At 39.5% G+C, this 18,784-nt stretch overlaps 1 protein-coding gene across 1 annotated transcript in view; it reads right to left on the reverse strand.

The window, feature by feature from the left end:
• dnah5l (dynein, axonemal, heavy chain 5 like) overlaps window positions 1-18,784 on the reverse strand; it is a 261,395-nt gene that overhangs the window by 146,432 nt on the left and 96,179 nt on the right. Inside the window, exons 37-42 of the mRNA XM_059972318.1 lie at window positions 17,893-18,021; window positions 4,522-4,737; window positions 2,534-2,680; window positions 2,273-2,445; window positions 1,522-1,700; window positions 103-290 (exon numbers count right to left, since the gene is read on the reverse strand). Of these exons, the coding sequence (XP_059828301.1) occupies window positions 103-290; window positions 1,522-1,700; window positions 2,273-2,445; window positions 2,534-2,680; window positions 4,522-4,737; window positions 17,893-18,021 (1,032 nt within the window). The remainder of the gene's footprint in view (window positions 1-102; window positions 291-1,521; window positions 1,701-2,272; window positions 2,446-2,533; window positions 2,681-4,521; window positions 4,738-17,892; window positions 18,022-18,784) is intronic.

The raw sequence follows: 18,784 nt of genomic DNA on the forward strand, positions 1-18,784 counted from the left end.
TGAACTATTAAAACTGCAATGTCATATTCCAGAGAAATCTCTGCAGTTGTATTTTGTTTTAACTCAAAATTAATCTCTTTTTTATATTTAATTTTCCCTTACCATAGTTAGAAATATACCAAACTCTCTGTCCATTTCTACGGTGTCACCATCAGTGAACAGAAAATGTGACTTTTTGTTCTTCTTACACTGTAGTACAATATAAATCTGTTGAGCGGCTACTGATAGCACAGGCAACTCAATACGATTAAATTCATCAAAGCAACCCCATGCACCAGACTGTGCCAAACCTGAAAACAAAAGAATATTTCACATGTCGAATACTCAAATTCGTTTGATGATTTATCTACTGAATCCACCACTACACGTCAAAATTAGTTAATTGATTATAGAGTATTTTGTGGAACATAAAGTTAAAAGTATAACAAACACACAAATAGAAGAAAATTGGGGCAGGAATTCTGCCCACTTTCCTCAGGCCTGTATCCAGTACTTTCAGTGCAGCCTCCTCTACGTTGGTGACACCCAACATAGAATGGAGGAGTACTTCCACTCTATCCACAACAAGCAGGATTTCCCGGAGGTCAACCACTTTAATTCCAGCCCCATTACCATTTGGACATGTGGGTCGATGGCCTCCGCTACTACCATGATAAGGCCAATGTCAGTTTGGCTGAGCAATACCTGTGGTGTAGGGAAATCACATCTGGGTAGTCTCCAAACTGACGCCATCAGCAGTGATTTCTCTAGTTTCTGGTAATTTCTCCACTCCCTTCTTCTCTCTTTATCCCTTCCCCATTTTGGATCCCCTCTGACCTCTTATTTTTCTCTTCACCTGCCTATCACCTCCATCTGGTGCCCGTCCTTCTTCCCTTTCTCCCATGATCCACTCTTGTCACCTATCAGATTCCCTCTTCTCCAGCCCTTTACCTTTTATCCCTATCTCTCCCAGCTTCTCACTTCACCTCCCCGTCCCCCAGCCACTGACCTTCCCTCATTTGGATTTGCCTAGCACATTCTAGCTTGCACTCCTTCCCCCCCCCCACACCTTTTTTAGACTTGCTTCTTTCCACCTTCTCTTCCAGTCCTGATGAAAGGTCTCAGCCCAAATCACTGACCTTTTATACTTTTCCATGGTGCTGCATGACCTGCAGAGTTTCTTCAGCATTATGTGTGTGCTAATTAGAACGGTGAATTGCTTTTAGAGTGCTTATAATGTTACTATAGTGTTTCTTAAGTAAGAGAAGCAAAATTGTAGACAGTGCACCAGGCATTTGCCAACATCCTGTAAAATCACATCAATGCTTCTCTATTTTTAAATTCTAGCTTCATAGCAACAAAGGCCAATATGATATTTACCTTCTTAACTACTCATAACAATATGTAATTACTAATTTATTTTCAATTGCTCTCCCAAAATATTGCACCTCTGAAATTCTAGCATATAATATAGCTAGTAATAATATAGCATATGTATTGTAAACTGCACATTCTCAAACAAAGTAAGAAATTACCCCTTACCTTTATAGATGCGGCCTAGACCTCTATAGTCCATCTGATCTGAGCAATTAAATACAACGACGTACTTGCCGAGACACTTCCCCATGTCTTTGGTAGTTTCTGTCTTCCCTGTGCCTGCAGGTCCTGCTGGTGCACCACCCATGCTCATCCCCAAGGCCTGAGACAGTGTAATATAACACCTGAAATGTTCATTAAAAAGAAGTAAGTTTTATATTGTGAAATAACAATAAGTGGTAGGAAAGAATCTATTACTGAAGGAGAAAAAAAGGAAAAGGTCTGAAGTATGACTTTGAAAAGCTAACATAGTTCTCAAAATGTGATTTTGACTGGCAAACCTCACTGAGGAGATATCAGAGAGAATAGGAAAGTGTAAAGAAGTGGAAGCAATAGACTTAAATCTGTAAAAAAAATTTGATAAAGTGGATAAAAAGTAATGATTAATGTCAGCATATGTGGTGTCAGGAGACAGAAAGGATAGCTAAATGGTTGAAAGATAGAGAAGAGAGCAGTTCAGACATGCTATAAAATCTCATTTAATTTGTTCTGGAACCACTGTTTTACACAATTTATATTACCGATTTATACTTTGGACAAAAGAATCATTTTCAAAATTCGCAGATACATAGAATGGCAATGTACAGTTGTATGAATTTGTTCCTGATGGTATCCAAGTTCAGAGTATATTAACAATGTGTATTAAATATTCAGCATAATACAAACAAAAGACTTTTTCTCAAAGTAGATTTCTTACCTGTCAGTTAATGGTGTTATTACAAGTCTATCTGTACAGCCCAGGTATTCATTGCAATAGCAGAACTCAACATCTGTGATCTGAATAACACATTTGTCTGTATCCTCTACAAAGTAAAACCGGGATTGCTTTTGCCATTCAAAGTCAGATGGAGATTTAATGTTCATTCGAACCTATTACAATATTACCAGAAATAACAGGATTACAAACATCCAACATTATGTTGCAATAACATTTGTTTTAGAAAACAAGACTACATACCAGATCATCAAAAATGTCTTTCTGGTGTACATGGATGGTGATAAGGGTTTCATATTTTGTTCGTTCCATTTTTGTTAATTCTCGAGTTGTCATATCGATCAAATCATTAAGCATATCCAGAAATGCCTGATTTGTTGTTTGCATTATCTGTACAAAACAAATATTTAATGTTTCAATATGTTTAGAGTTATATTATTCAGATTTTGTGTTTGGGTAGATGTCTTACATCTCACACTCACGTAATAATTACATTATATTCAGCAATGTAAACTTTATGCCTGCTACCTTACCTAAGATTTGGAACATATTTCAAAAAATTGTGAACAAGCCACTAAGACTTAATTATGACTACTTGTCATATATTAATTGCTGTATTGGCTAAAATCAGTAGAGACAGAGGCAAAAAAATTCCCAGAAGTGTTTAAATGGAGACGAGGAATGGATAGGAGGGGGGCAGAGATCCCAAGAGAGGATGACAGCAAGACCAAGGCACCAGGAATAGCCAAGAAGGAGGCTAGAGATGCTTGTAATATCAGAGTGTTGGCCAATCTGACCTATTGAATTAAAGGTCTGATATTGAGGATGCGTAATGCAATGCTATTCTTCCACAGCACAACTATTGGGAACAATATATCTTTAATTAAATAGGCAATGGAATGTGAATATTGCTGGCAGTTCTTTAAAAGATGTTAGTGAGCTCCAACCTTGAAACATTGTCCATGTGGTGTACAGACTCTTAAAGTACAAACAGGGGCCTACAAACTTTGAAATTTACTACTCAGATGCAGGTCAGAAGGCTGAATAGAATAACAAGGGGATAAAAACATAGAGCATTAGATAAAGCTGGCCAGCAATATAAAAACAAATATTTCTACAGATAACTACAAACGTATATGCCAAACACGAAGGACATGTTCTTAAGGTTAGAGGATGGAAGTATGAAAACATGTGAGAGGCATATCTTTTTTAATAGGGAGTGTAATAGGTGCCTTGAATGAATACCAGGGATCTGAAATGGAAGTAGGCAATTTGGTGGAGTTTTAGGTACATATGAGAATGGGAGGAGCATGGAGGAAAGTGATGATTGTTATTGAAGTTTGTCAAATAATTGTCTGACTCTGTTCGAAAGCTGTCCCAACCAGAATTCCACATTTCCCTAAAGAATGAGATCATCAAAGAAATCAGATAACGTGTCCACAGTTCAGTCTGAAAGCGCACTGTTTTAGAAAGTTGCATAATAAAACTTAATCCTGTAATAAAAAGAGAAATTGGTTTTAGACAATTTTCAGCATAAAGTCATACAGTTTGGAAACAGGCCCTTTGCTAACAAGCCTGTGCTGAGCATCAAGCACCTCTTTATACTAATCCCATTTTATTATTGAAACAGAGAATCATACTGCACACAAATGGGCCTCTCTGCTCACCTCATCGATGCCAATCATGTTGCCTATCTTTGATAATGCCCTTTATCTGCATTAGGCCTTCATCCCACTATCTGCTTCTACCACCTCTCTGGCAGTTCAAGTTTCTGTTAACATCCCCCAGATTCAACACAGTAGAGCCAGTTTGCTGTGACTGATTAACCCATTAACTTGAAAATCAGTGGGATGACAGAGGGAGCTGCAGCATCCAGAGGAAATCCACATTTGCAAAGTCGGCATGAATAGCTCTTGAGGTCAGGATTGAACCGAGGTTACTGCATCGGTGAGGCTGCAGCTCTACTGGGTGCAAAAACGGTGTATCTGGGGCACTCAGACAGGCAAATGGAAAGGAAATACTAAGTCAGGAAGAGGTTCCATTAGAAGACCAAAAGATTTGTTGAAGTTTTAAGGTGTTTCTAAAAAAAAGGAAACATTAACAAAATGAGTATTGATCCTATTGTAATTGAGTCTGGCAATTAATGGAAAACAAGGAGATAGCAGATGAATTAATGGTACATGGACTGAAACAAGAGTGACTGAAACAAACTTATATTTAATTTCCATTACCTTCTTATCAAATCTGGCATTATTCAAAGCTTCTTCAGAATTTTTTGTCCAGATCATCTGAATACCTAGCAAACCTATCTGTGCGGGGAACATGTTTTGAAACTCGTATAGTTTAATTTCACTATCAGTGATTGCTATTGAAGCTTGTCGAATAATACTGTGAATTGTCTTTCTGACTCCATTCAGAAGCTGCCCCAGCCAGACTTCCACATTGCCCTAAAGGAGAAGAGAATCAAAGAAATCAGATAATATGTCAACAGTTCACTCTGAAAGCATACAGTTTAGACAGGTTGTATTAAAAGTTGTATAATCATGTAATAAAAAGACAAATCACATTATAACAGTTTTAGCATGGTCATTTTATAACCAAACTCCTATCATTCTCAGTGATCCTATGTCAATAAAAACATAAAGGTAACCATGTTTTATCTACCCTAAAATGTGGGAGTGACAACAGAAGCAAGGCAAACAGCATCAACTCAATGTGCCCAGAACATTTATTTTGCAACTCAATCATGTTCTTTCCTGCATGAGTAAATCTTCTTCTAGAACATAAAACAAAGAACAGTACAGCAATAGACAAGACCATTCAGCCCCTGATGTTGTGCCAATCTTAATGCCAAATTATACTAAATATCTTCCTCCTGTACGTCATCCATGTTCCCTCATTTCTTTCATATTTACATGTCTACCTAAAAACCTCAAACTCCACTAAACTGCCTGCTTCCAGTACAGACCCTGGTACACATTCCAGGCACCACCATCCTCTGCATTACAAAAAATGTCTCTCACGTCACTTTTAAACTTCCCTCCTCTAATTTAAAAAACAACCCTCTCAAGATTGACATTTTTACCCTGGAGAAAATACTCTAGATGTCTATCCTATCTATGCTTTTCATTACTTTGAAATTTTCTATCATTTCTCCCCTCAATCTCCAATACGCTAGGGAGATCAACCAAAGTTTGTCCAACCTTTCCTTATACCTCATACCCTCTAATTGAGGCAGCATCCCGGTAAACCTCTTCTGCACCCTATCCACATCTTTCCTATAATGGGGTGATTGAGCACACACAGTAGTCCAAGTGCAGTCTAACTAAAGTTTTATATAGCTGGAGCATGACTTCCTTACTCTAGTGAACAACACCCCTAACAATGAAGACAAGCATGCCATATGCCTTTTTTTTAAACCATCTTATTTACTTACATAGCCACTTTCAGTGAACCATGGACCTGGATTCCCAGCACTACCTTATCCTTAAGCAGGTTCAGTGCTTAAGCAGGTTCCTGTTTACACGATCCTCTGATTCCTTTTCCTTGACAAGTAATGACACAGGATACTCATGTAGTAGGTCAACCACTTGCTCTTGGTCCAAGCACAAATTTTTTCCTTTATCTTTGAATGGACCTACCCTTTCCTTTGTTATCCTTTTTTTAACATGTATATAATCTTGGGATTATACTTGATCTTGTTCACTAAGATCATTTCATGACCCTTTCTGACTTTCCTTATCACTTGCTTGAGCACTTCCCTGGCAGCTTGATATTCCACAAGGGCCAGTCTGATTTTAGTTTCCTAAACCTTCCATATGCTTCCTTTTCCTTGCTGACTAAATTTAGGATCTCGCATGCATCTAAGGTTCCCTTAGCTTACCACCCTTGGCCTTATCATTAACAGAATATGTAGGTCCCAAATTCTGATCAGCTGGGCTTTAAACAAAAGATGTGGACTTGTCCAACAGGAGATGCTGGCAATCAATGTCCACTAGTTCCTGTCTTCATCAGCACATGCAAAATACTGAAGGAACTCAACGGGTCAAACAGCATCTTTGAAGTAAAATGAACAGTTGACACTTCAGGTTAACTATTCAATTTTTTCATGGATGTTGCTTGACATGCTGAGTTCCTCCAGCATTCTGTGTGTTTATCCCAGCATCTGCAGTCTCTCTTGCATCCTATCTCCTGTTTTATGCTGTTCTAATTTGTCTTCCTCCAATTTAGCAGCTTCCGACAAGATCCAACTTTATCCTTACTCATAACTATCTTAAAATACAGTAAGTCATCATCACTATTGCCAAAATGTTCACCCATCAGTTCTGAAACTCATCCTGGATTATTTCCCAAAACTAGGTCCAATATGTTCTCTCCTCTCATTCGACTCTTCACATACTGTTTCAAGATCACTGTTGAATACACTGAAGAAATGCTGCTCCATCTAAGCTTCCTGCATTCAGGAGATCCTTATCGATGCTAGGGAAGTTAAGATGCCCCACTATGTCAACACTGTTGTTTCAGAATGTTTCCATAATCTGTCTATATATCTGTTCCTCCTCCTCCCAGTGACTATTGAGAGACCTATAGTATTATCCCATCAGCATAATTGCACCTATCCTATTTCTGAGCTTCACGCAAATTGCTTCTGTGGACGAGTCCTCCAGTATGTCCTCTCTGTGTACTACTGTGATGTTCTCCCTTAGTAGTGCAACCCCTCCACCTCTTTTACTCCTCCCTCTATCATAAATAAAGCAATGAAACTCAGAGGTGTTGAGCTGCCAGTCTTGTCCCAACAACAACCAGACAAGCAGACCTCAGTAATCACTTTTCAGTTTCATGAATGAAACTTTCAGTGATTCAGTTTCAGATCAGCATGGCCTTACCTTGAATAACTTTATTTTCTGTTTACCTGCCTCTTGTTTCCATTCTTTCTCTTTCATCTTATCGTAATCAACTTGGCTTAGTAATTGTTCACAACTGCAGTTTGTAGTAACATATCTAATTTTCTACTTCACTTTCCAGTGTAATTCAATATTCTATGTTTCTCTTGACATCCACAAATCATCACTATTCCCAAAATGTTCATCCACTATCACATCTGTAACCTGTCCTGGCTCATTTCCAAAATTAGGACCAAATCTATCAATTCATTTTGACTTAGCACAATTGACTGGGACTTCACAGCCTCTTGATTGAAGAATTCGAGAGATTTGTCACCTTCTGAATGATGAACTTCCGCTTCACAGTACTCCAGTGCAGTTTCAACAAGAATCTATTCAATTGCAATGAAGGTCACTTGTCCTGTAATCAAACCCTCTTGTAATATAAGCTAACATACAAATTACTTTCCTAACTTCCTAATTTATGGAACTGTTCTATAGATTTGCTGAGTATGCCTGCAGGAAAATTAATCTCAGAGTTATATATGGTGATATATACCTACTTGGATAATAAAAGTTACTTTGAACCTCAAATCTGTCACTTCTTTCCACATTCTCCCAATCTGTCTTGGTCCTTCTGCCCCACCACCTATCTTCATATCATCCACAAATCTGGCCACAAAGCCATTAACTCTGGCATCCAAATCATTGACAAATAACATAAAAAGAAGTGGTCCCAACACTGTCCCCTATGGAACACCAGTAGTCACTGGCAGCCAACCAGAAAAGGCTCCCTTTATTCCCACTCTTTGCCTCCTGCCTGCCAGCTGATCTTCTATCCATGCTAGTACCTTTCCTGTAATACAATGGGCTCTTATCTTATTAAGCAGCCACGTGTGCAGCACCTTGTCAAAGGCCTTCTGAAAATTCATGTAAACAACATCCATTGACTATTCTTTAACTAATAGGCTAACTAGCCTATTATTTCCTTTTTTCTGCCTCTCTCCCTTCTTAATGAGTGGAGAAACATTTGCAATTTTCCAGTCTCTGGAACCATTCTAGAATCTATTGATTCTTGAAACATTATTTAAAAGGCCTCCACGGTATCTTCAGCTTCCTCTTTCAGAAAGCTGGAGTGTAGTCCATCTGGTCCAGGTGAATTATCTACCTCAGGCCTTTCAACCACCTTGTCCTTAGTAATAGCAACTACACTCACTTCTGCCCCCTGAAACTCTTGTATGTCTGGCATACTGCTCCACAGTGAAGACTGATGAAAAATACATATTAAGTGTGTCTACCATTTCTTTGTCCACATTCTTGCCTCTGCTGGGTCATTTTCCAGTGGTCCATTATCTATTTGTGCCTCTCTTATATTCTTTATATATCTGAAAAAAACATTCTGTATCCTCATATTTCATCTTTTCTCTTCTTATCACCTGTTTAGTTGTCTTTTGTTGGTTTTTAAAAGCTTTCCAATTCTCTACCTTTCAACTAATAGTTGCTATATTATTGACCTCTCTTTTGCTTTTTTTCTATCTTTGACTTCCCTTGTCAGCCATTTGACAACCTTATTTTGGAATACTTCTTCATCTTTGGGACATATTTATCCTGCACCTTCCAAATTGCCTTTCGTTAGTGGACTCAACCACAAGCTCCTCTCAAAAGCCATTTCATAGGCAATCTACAAATACCCTCTCTTGGGATCCCACAACAACCTGATTTTTCCAATCTACTTGCATATTGAAATCCCCCATGACTATCATAACATTGTCCTTTTGACATACTTTTTCTATCTCCCATTGTAAGTTGTAGCCCAGATCCTGGCTGCTGTTCAGATGCCTGTATATAACTCCCATCAGGAATTAAATTCTTACCCTTGCAGTTTCTTAACTCTACCCACAAGGATTCTACATCTTCTGATCGATGCCCTGAGTGCTCATTATATATTCTACTTGTACATTTTTAAAGAACTCCAGCAGTTTATTCAAAAATTACTTTCCCTTCATAAATCCAGTAGCTAAACTATTTCCATTTCAAAGACCTCGCATTGTCAATCACTATTTTGCATGCCATGCTTTTATTTAGGTCTACCCAGGACAGGACTTTTCCTACTTCATTGAAATCAATCTTACTCTGATTGACTATTCTTACCATGAAGTAATTTATATCGTTTTCCATTCCTGTTCCAAACATTTGATATTATGAGAACGATTTCCAAAATGATTCTTCTTTTGTTAGGTTTTGTTCACTTCCCAGAACCCCGGGTCATTCGATGTATCAAGTGCAGCGATTAGCAAGCAAGAAACTGCCTACCCTGATGCTTTAAAATTATTGCCAGGGACTTCAATCAAGCTTGCTTGAAGAAATCTCTGTCCTATTATGACAGAGGTTAAAGAGCTAGGCTCCAGAATTAAGTATAATGAAGAGGTGGTCATGGGAGGCAGACAAGTGATACAGGACTGTTTCAAGTCAGTGGACTGGGCCATGTTCAAGGACTTAACAAAGGACCTGAATGAATACGTCACAGTTGTCACAGACTTTGGAAATCAGTCATGGATGACCGTGTCCCCAGAAAATCATTTAGGGTTTTCCCAAACAGAAGCCCTGGACGAACCAAGTGATTTGCAATGTGCCATTCAGGGCCAGATCAGTGGTGTTCAGGTCTGGTGATCAAGTAAAATACAGAAGTTTCAGGTACAACCTTCAGAAAGCCATCTCACGTGTGAAATGGCAATTCTGGACCAAACTGCAGTCACTGAAGGATGTTTGAATGCTATGTCAAGGCTTAAATGCTATTAGCTCCGACAAAGTAAAACCAAGTGACGTATTGTATGTGACAACAAGGTTTCACTCCCAGATAAGGTCAATGCCTTTTACGGTCACTTTGACTCAGAAAATATAGAGATACCTTCATAAACTCCCATAGCCCCTAATGACCCTGTGATTTCAGGCTCTGAGGCCAATGTGAGAGCATCTTTCAGGAGGGTGAAGCCACAGACAGCATCTACCTCAGACAGGGTATCTGGCTAAGTACTGAAGACCTGCACTGATCAACTGGTTGGAGTGTTCAGTGAGATCTTTAACCTCTCATTTTGGCATTCTGAGGTACCTACCTGCTTCAAGCAGGCTTCAGTTATACAGGTGCCCAAGAAGAACAGCGGTGCTCTGGCAGGATAGATTAGAGGGCTCATCTAGGGAGGCTATTTGGGTGGAACTGAGGAATGGAAAAGGTGTAGTAACACTTATAGGGGTGTATATTGGACAACCTAATGGGGAGCGAGAGTTGGAGGAGCAAATTTGCAAGGAGATAGCAGATATTTGTAGTAAGCACAGGGTTGTGATTGTGGGGGTTTTAATTTTCCACACATAGACTGGGAAGCCCAAACTGTAAAAGGGGTGGATGGTTTGGAGTTCGTAAAATGTGTGCAGGATAGTTTTTTGCAGCAATACATAAGGTACCGAATAGAGAAGGGGCAGTGTTGGATCTTCTGTTAGGGAATGAAATAGGTCAGGTGACAGAGGTATATGTTGGGGAGCACTTCGGGACCAGTGATCACAATACCATTAGTTTCAAAATAATTATGGAGAAGTATAGGACTAGACCCAGGGTTGAGATTTTTGATTGGAGAAAGGCTAACTTTGAGGGGATGCAAAAGGATTTAGAAGGAGTGGATTGGCACAATTTGTTTTATGGGAAGGATGTAATAGAGAAATGGAGGTCATTTAAAGGTGAAATTTTGAGGGTACAGAATCTTTATGTTCATGTTAGGTTGTAAGGAAAGGCTAATAGTTTGAGAGAGCCATGGTTTTCAAGGGATATTGGAAACTTCGTTAGGAGATATCTACAATAAATATAGGCAGCATGGAGTAAATGAGGTGCTCGAGGAATATAAAGAATGTAAGAAGAATCTTAAAAAAGAAATTAGAAAAGCTAAAAGAAGATACGAGGTTGCTTTGGCAAGTAAGGTGAAAATAAATCCAAAGGGTTTCTACAGTTATATTAATAGCAAAAGGATAGTGAGGGATAAAATTGGTCCCTTAGAGAATCAGAGTGGATGGCTATGTGGAGAGCCTAAAGAGATGGGGGAGATTTTGAACAATTTCTTTTCTTTGGTATTCACTATGGAGAAAGATATTGAATTGTGTAAGGTAAGGGAAACAAGTAGGGAAGTTATGGAAACTATGATGATTAAAGAGGAGGAAGTACTAGTGCTTTTAAGGAATACAAAAGTAGATAAATCTCCAGGTCCTGACAAAATATTCCCTAGGACCTTGAGGGAAATTAGAAATAGCAGGGGCTCTGACAGAAATATTTCAAATGTCATCAGAAACAGGGATGGTGCTGGAGGATTGCCGCATTGCTCATGTGGTTCCATTGTTTCAAAAGGGTCCTAAGAGTAAACCTAGCAATTATAGGCCTGTCAGTTTGACGTCAGTGGTGGGTAAATTAATGGAAAGTATACTTAGAGATAGTATATATAATTATCTGGATAGACAGGGTCTGATTAGGAACAGTCAGCATGGATTTGTGTGTGGAAGGTCATGTTTGACAAATCTTATTGAATTTTTTGAAGGGGTTACGAGGAAAGTTGACGAGGATAAAGCAATGGATGTTGTCTATATGGACTTCAGTAAGGCCTTTGACAAGGTTCCGCACGGAAGGTTAGTTAGGAAGGTTCAATCATTAGGTATTAATCTTGAAGTAGTAAAATAGATTCAACAGTGGCTGGATGGGAGATGTCAGAGGGTAGTGGTGGATAACTGTTTGTCAGGTTGGAGGCTGATGACTAGTGGTGTGCCTTAGGGATCTGCACTGGGTCCAATGTTGTTTGTCATATACATTAATGATCTGGATGATGGGGTGGTAAAATTGGATTAGTAAGTATGCAGATGATACTAAGATAGGTGGCATTGTGGATAATGAAGTAGGTTTTCAAAGCTTGCAGAGAGATTTGGGCCAGTTAGAAGAGTGGACAGAACAATGGCAGATGGAGTTTAATGCTGATAAGTGTGAGATGCTACATTTTGGTAGGAATAATCCAAATAGGACATACATGGTAAATAGTAGGGCATTGAAGAATGCAGTAGAACAGAGTGATCTTGGAATAATGGTACATAGTTCCCTGAAGGTGGAATCTCATGTGGATAGGGTGGTGAAGAAAGCTTTTGACATGTTGACCTTTATAAATCAGAGCATTAAGTATAGGAGTTGGGATGTAATGTTAAAATTGTACAAGGCATTGGTAAGGCTGAATTTGGAGCATTGTGTACAGTTCTGGTCACTGAATTATAGGAAACATGTCAACGAAATAGATAGAGTACAGAGAAGATTTACTAGAATGTTACCTGAGTTTCAGCACCTAAATTACAGAGAAAGGTTGAACAAGTTAGGTCTTTATTCTTTGGAGCATAGGAGGTTGAGGGGGTACTTGATAGAGGTATTTAAAATGATGAGGGGGATAGATAGAGTTGATGTGGATAGGCTTTTTCCATTGAGAGTAGGGGAGATTCAAACAAGAGGACATGAGTTGAGTGTTAGGGGGCAAAAGTTTAAGGGTAACACAAGGGGGAATTTCTTTACTCAGAGAGTGGTAGCTGTATGGAAGGAACTTCCAGTAGAAGTGGTAGAGGCAGGTTTGGTATTGTCATTTAAAGTAAAATTGGATAGGTATATGGACAGGAAAGGAATGGAGGGTTATGGGCTGAGTGCAGGCCAGTGGAACTAGGTGAGAGTAAGCATTTGGCATGGACTAGAAGGGCCGAGATGGCCTGTTTCCATGCTGTAATTGTTATATGGTTAAGAAAATGGTAACCTGCCTCAATGACTATCATCCAGTAGCACTTACATCCACTGCGATGAAATGCTTTGGGAGGTTGGTGATGAACCATATCAACCCCTGCCTGAGGAGTGACTTGGATCGATTCCAATAGGGTAGGAGCTTAGGAGGTTTAATGGCACCTAACGGTGACTCCTTTGTTTGCATCTTTGGAAACAGCTCTATTTCCATATTTAATTTCTCTATTTTCCCTTTCAAGTTCTTTGGAAGATCCTGACCTGGAGTTGCATACTGACTATGGTTCTTTGCAGGAATGGGACCCACTCTCGGGGTTTAATGGATGATCGTTGTTCAGCCTAAGAGCTTTGTTCGCCTTCAGAGGACCAAGATTTCATGGCTCTGGAAATGGGGGGGGGGGGGGAAATCAGAGGTCAATGCCTCTGCAGGAGATCGGTGTGTCATTGGAGATGGAAGATCGCTGGCTGTGTCCCCAGAGACCCGAGATCTTTGGGCACAGAGTTCGGAAAAAGCAATGCAATGAACTTTTAACATCATAAACCAGTGAGCTACTTGTTCTGTTATCCCTCTCACCCTTATTAGGGAGAGAGAAAGCCTGTGGTATGTCAAATACTGGATGAACAATGTTATGAATGTGGAGCAAATCTGATGGGCAGAAGGGTCCAGAATCGCCAGTGCCCGCCCCCTCCCCCTTTTGTGAATCACAAGATCGCTATAATTTCAGGTCTGAGACCCAGGAAATGAGAGCGATACACATCATGTCAATAATGAGAGAGCGAGACGCAGGATCACAGCAAAGGCAGTTGCCAGAGAGATGCAGAATACACAACCAGGTGGAATGTCTCCTGACATAAGCGGAACAGAACCATTGATTACCGCCATTGTCTCTTGGAGATGGAATTGTGTATTGAGTACTGTACTATTCATTGAAACCCCTCAGGGGCCAACCAGAGTGGTCTGGTTGAGGGATTGCATCATCCCAACCTGATTGACATCTGAGATCCCATGAGTGAGGATCAAAAGAGGGGGCTGGGGAACACCCCTTTAGACGCACCCGGAGAAACACCAGAAATCCCGTGACAGCGTTTTATAACGAAAGCCAGTGGGAGCTCGTGTGCATCCTCCCTTGCCTGGGTGGCAGGCTCATCACAGAAGAACGGTTTAGTTAAAGGAGAGGTCACACTTGAACGGCCACACCGACGAGACACCGATGGATCAAAATTATAAAGGAAGGTTGGCAAAACCCATAGCGGTAACTGTTCCCATTCTCCTATCTCTCTCTCTCTCTCTCTCTCTCTCTCTCTCTCGCTCTCTCTCCAACAATTGCAACACAGCGACAAATGACGGCAGCCTGTGTGAACTGAAGCAAACTTTATATTTCCATTGGACAATTCATTATCCCCTAGACAGCGATAGAGCTTATTTCTTATTGATTATTATTATACCCACACTTTTAGGTTTAGTATTGATGACGTATATTATCTGTATATTTGCATTGATATTATTTTTGTGTATTTTTATTAATAAATACCGTTAAAAATAGTATCACCAGACTCCAACGGACACCTCTATGTTTGCTGGTAAGTAACTCAGTTACGGGGTTCGTAACAAGAAGTAGTCTTTGGAGTACTGAAAGTCCGCGTCTTTGCTATTGCTTTGCTCATGCTTGAGTGCTCGGTGGTGGGTGCCAATGTTTTTCTTTCCCAGTGGGAGAGGGGGAATTGTTGTTTACTGCTGCTTACATGCAGGAGGGAGGGGAGCTGGGGGGGGGGGATGGCTTTGGGGTTCTAACATTTAACTGTCATTCATTCTTTGGGGCACTCCTCTGTTTTCGTGGATGTTTGTGAAGAAGAAGCATTTCAGGATGTATATTGTATATGTTTCTCTGATATTAAATGTACCTTTGAAACCTTTGAATATGCCTACCATCACAAAAGTTCAACAGCAGATGCCATTTCATTGGTTCTTCACTGAATCCTGGAACATCTGGACAGTAAATATGCATAGATAAGGATGTTCTTTATCACCAACAGCTTGGCATTCAATGCAATCATCCCCTTAAAACTCATCAATAAGATCCAAGATCTAGACCTCAATACCTCCTTGTGCAACTGGAGCCTCAATTTTCTCTCTTGCAGACCCCAGTCGGTTCAGATTGGCAACAATATCTCCTCCACAATCAACATCAGTTCAAGTGCACCACAAAGCTGCATGATTAGACCCTGCTCTACTCACTTTATATTTTGACTGTGAGGCTAAGCATAGCTCCAATGGCATATTTAAGTTTACTGACGACATCACTGCCATTGGTTGAATCAAAGGTGGTGAAGAATCAGCACATAGGAGGGAAACTGAAAATCAGAGAACTAATTATTAATTACAGGAGGAGGAAACCAGAACTCCATGAACCTATGTTCATCAGGAGATCAAAATGGAGAAGGTCAGCAACTTAAAATTCCTCTGTATTATTATTTCAGGGGATCTGTCCAGGGCCCAGCATGTAAGTGTCATTGCAAAGAAACAATGCAGTGCCTCTACTTTTTTAGAAGTCTGCAAAGATTCAGCATGTCATCTAAAACTTTGACCAAGTTATACAGATGTGTGGTGGAGAGTATATTGACTGGTTGCATCATGGCCTGGTATGGAACCACCATTGCCAATGGAAAAGCCTATGAAAAATAATGGATACAGCCCAGTCCATCTCAGGTAAATCCCTTGCCACCATTGAGCACATCTACACTGACCGCTGTCGAAGGAAATCAGCATTCATCATCAGAGACCCCTACCATCCAGACAATGCTCTCTTCTCACTGCCGCCATCAGGAAGGAAGTACAGATGCCTCAGGATCAAATTGTATTTAAGAATAGTTATTACCCCTCAACAATTAGGCTCTTGAACCAGAGGGAATAACTTCATGCAAATTCACTACTGCAACACTGAACTGTTTCCATAACCTATGAACTCACTTTCAAGGACTCTTCATTTCATATTCTCAATATTTATTGCTTATTCATTTATTATTATAACTATTTTGTTTGTTTTTACTTTTTGTATTTGCACAATTTGTTGTCTTCTTGCACATTGGTTGTTTGTCTTGTGTGTGATTTTTTTACTGTTGCTGTTGTGTTTCTATTTACTGTGAATGCCCACAAGAACATGAATCTCAGGGTAGTACATGGTGACATATATGTAGATTGGTAATAAAATTACTTTGAACTTTGAAGAACGGCAAAGGAACCTTTGTCAATAGGCCAGAAACGTACTGATGTAGAAAGGTCTTCAGATGTCAGGAACTCCTCCCCTACTTATCTTGTATCATTGCTATCACAATCTATTCTACCAGAGATTCTAGCATGGGCAAAATCAATTGTAAAATGCCAAGGAGAGTGGAAAAGTATCAGAAGAGAAATAATTTAGAATAAAAGGCGGAGGAGTTTGATTGATTAAAGTAGACTAGTGAATGTTGTATATGTGGGGTTGTGTAAGCCTGGCATGGTAGGCTGATCCAGAAAATTAAAATTCATGTGATCTATGGTTACTTGACTGACTGGATCTAAAATTGGTTTGACCATTGAATACTAAACATAATGGTAGATGGGACTCATTCTGGGTGGAAGTCAATGACTGGTAGTGTGCCACAGGAATCTATATTGAGACATCTGTTGTTTGTGACATACATAAATGATTTGAATGAACGTGTGATAGGGCATATGAGTAAGATTGCAGATGACACAAAGAGTGTGGCATTGCAGATTGTATAGAAGATTGTCAAAAGATAGAGATCAATTGCAGGTATGGATAGAGAAATGGCAGGTGGAGTTTAGTCTGGGCATGTGTGAGGTGCAAAACTTTGAGAGATCCGACACAAAGAGAGAGTAAACAGTTAACAACAGGATCCTTAAAATGTGAAAAGGGGGATATTGGAACACAGCTCCCTAAAATTGGACACATGAGTTGACAGAGTCATAAAGATGTTATGTGGCATGCTTGCCTTCACTGAGTTCAAGAGACAAGAAACTATGTTACAGATTTTTATATTTTATATATATATATATATATAGTTGGATCACATCTATAGTATTGCATTCATTTCTGGTCACTTCACTACAGGAAGGATGTGGAAACTTTGGAGAGGATCCAGAGGAGGTTTACCAGGAAGCTGCCTGGTTTTGAGAGCATGTGCTGTGTGAAGAGGTTGAACAAGCTGGGGCTGTTTTCTCTGGAGTGGGGGAGAGGCCGAGGGATAATTTGATGGAAGTTCATAAAATTATGCAAGGCATATATAGAGTAGGAGGCCAGTAACATTTTCCCAAGAATGAAGTGTCTAGCACTAAAGGGATTGCATCTAAGGTGAGAGAGGGAAAGAACAAAGTAGTTGTGTGAAGTAATTTTTATTTACAAAGAGAGTAGTTGAGGCCTGGAATGCACTGTTGGTAGAAGCAATTGAATAGGAGCATTTAACAGTCTCTGAGATGATGGACTTGCCAGGTCAAATGGCCTCCTTCTTGCTGTAGCTTTCCTGTGATTCTGTAATTCAACTTGTATAATGCCTTGGTTCACAGCACCTTGAGTACAAGGCCTCTGGTTTCAGAAAGCCCTTTATCACAAAAGAGGTGATTAACATGCATTCAAAAGTATCAACACAAGAAATTTTGCAAATGCTGGAACTCCAGAGTAACAAACACAAAATCCTGATGAAGGGTCTCGCCCGCAAATGTGAACTGCTTATCCCTTTCCATATAGATGCTGCCTGACTTGCTGAGTTCCTCCAGCATGTATAAATATCTCCCGGATATATATGAAGCTAAAAATTGCGGGTGGATACAATAAGCAGAACTTCTGAATCTTCCAAACTAATAAAGGTGTTTCTGTCATTACCTGACATTCCTTAATCTGCCTCAGTTACCTTGAGTCTGTTCTCACCTGTGCTGTAACTGGTTCAATGAGATCAACAACTTCTCCTTCCTGAGATTCAAAGCAAAGGATCTGGTCGTAATTTTTTTCATTAAATCTCACTCTATTAACATTGTCAAAAAGACTTAAGAGGTGAGCCTGAAATAATCAAAAGATTTTTATTTTAATATTCTAATATAAATAAAATACATTATTTGTGCTAGATATTATTATTCAGGATACATTTTCAATGTAGTTTTAAATGAATTCTCTTCTCCAATGTAATATTATTTTCTCCTTAGTTCCCTTATTACAATTGTATAGGCTATTGTGCTGTCAATAATTTTGATAATTTTGACACGGACCCACTAAATTAGTTTAATATTAATCACTTTGAGGTACTCAGCGTTCATGAAGAGAAAGCTAAGTCAGAAAATTTGTAATCTAAAGAGCTATATTTGAAGCATTAATTTCTCTTCTAGATTAATGCCAAACAAACATCTTTTTTAAAATCTGTTTCATGTGGCCATGAACTCAGTGGCTGCTTTAGTAGGGACCTCCTGCACCATTGTGTGTATGTGGTTTTCTGCTGCTGTAGCCCATTCATTTCGAGGTGTGCATTCAGAGATGCTCTTCTGCATACCACCACTGTTATCTGTGGGTATCTGAGCTACTGATGTCTTCCTGTCAGCTTGAACCAATCTGGCCATTCTCCTCTGACCTCTTTCATTAACAAGACACATTTGCCCACAAAACTGCTACTCATTGGAAGTTTTATTTTGTTTTTCATACCATTCTCTGTAAACTCTGGAGACTGTTCTGCATGTAAACCCCAAGAAATCAGCTGTTTCTAAGAGACACAAACCAATGTATCTGGCACCATCAATCATTACATAGTCAAAGTCACTTAGATCGCATTTCA

This window comes from Hypanus sabinus, chromosome 6 (assembly GCF_030144855.1).
Source record: "Hypanus sabinus isolate sHypSab1 chromosome 6, sHypSab1.hap1, whole genome shotgun sequence".
NCBI classification, from domain to species: Eukaryota; Metazoa; Chordata; class Chondrichthyes; order Myliobatiformes; family Dasyatidae; genus Hypanus; species Hypanus sabinus.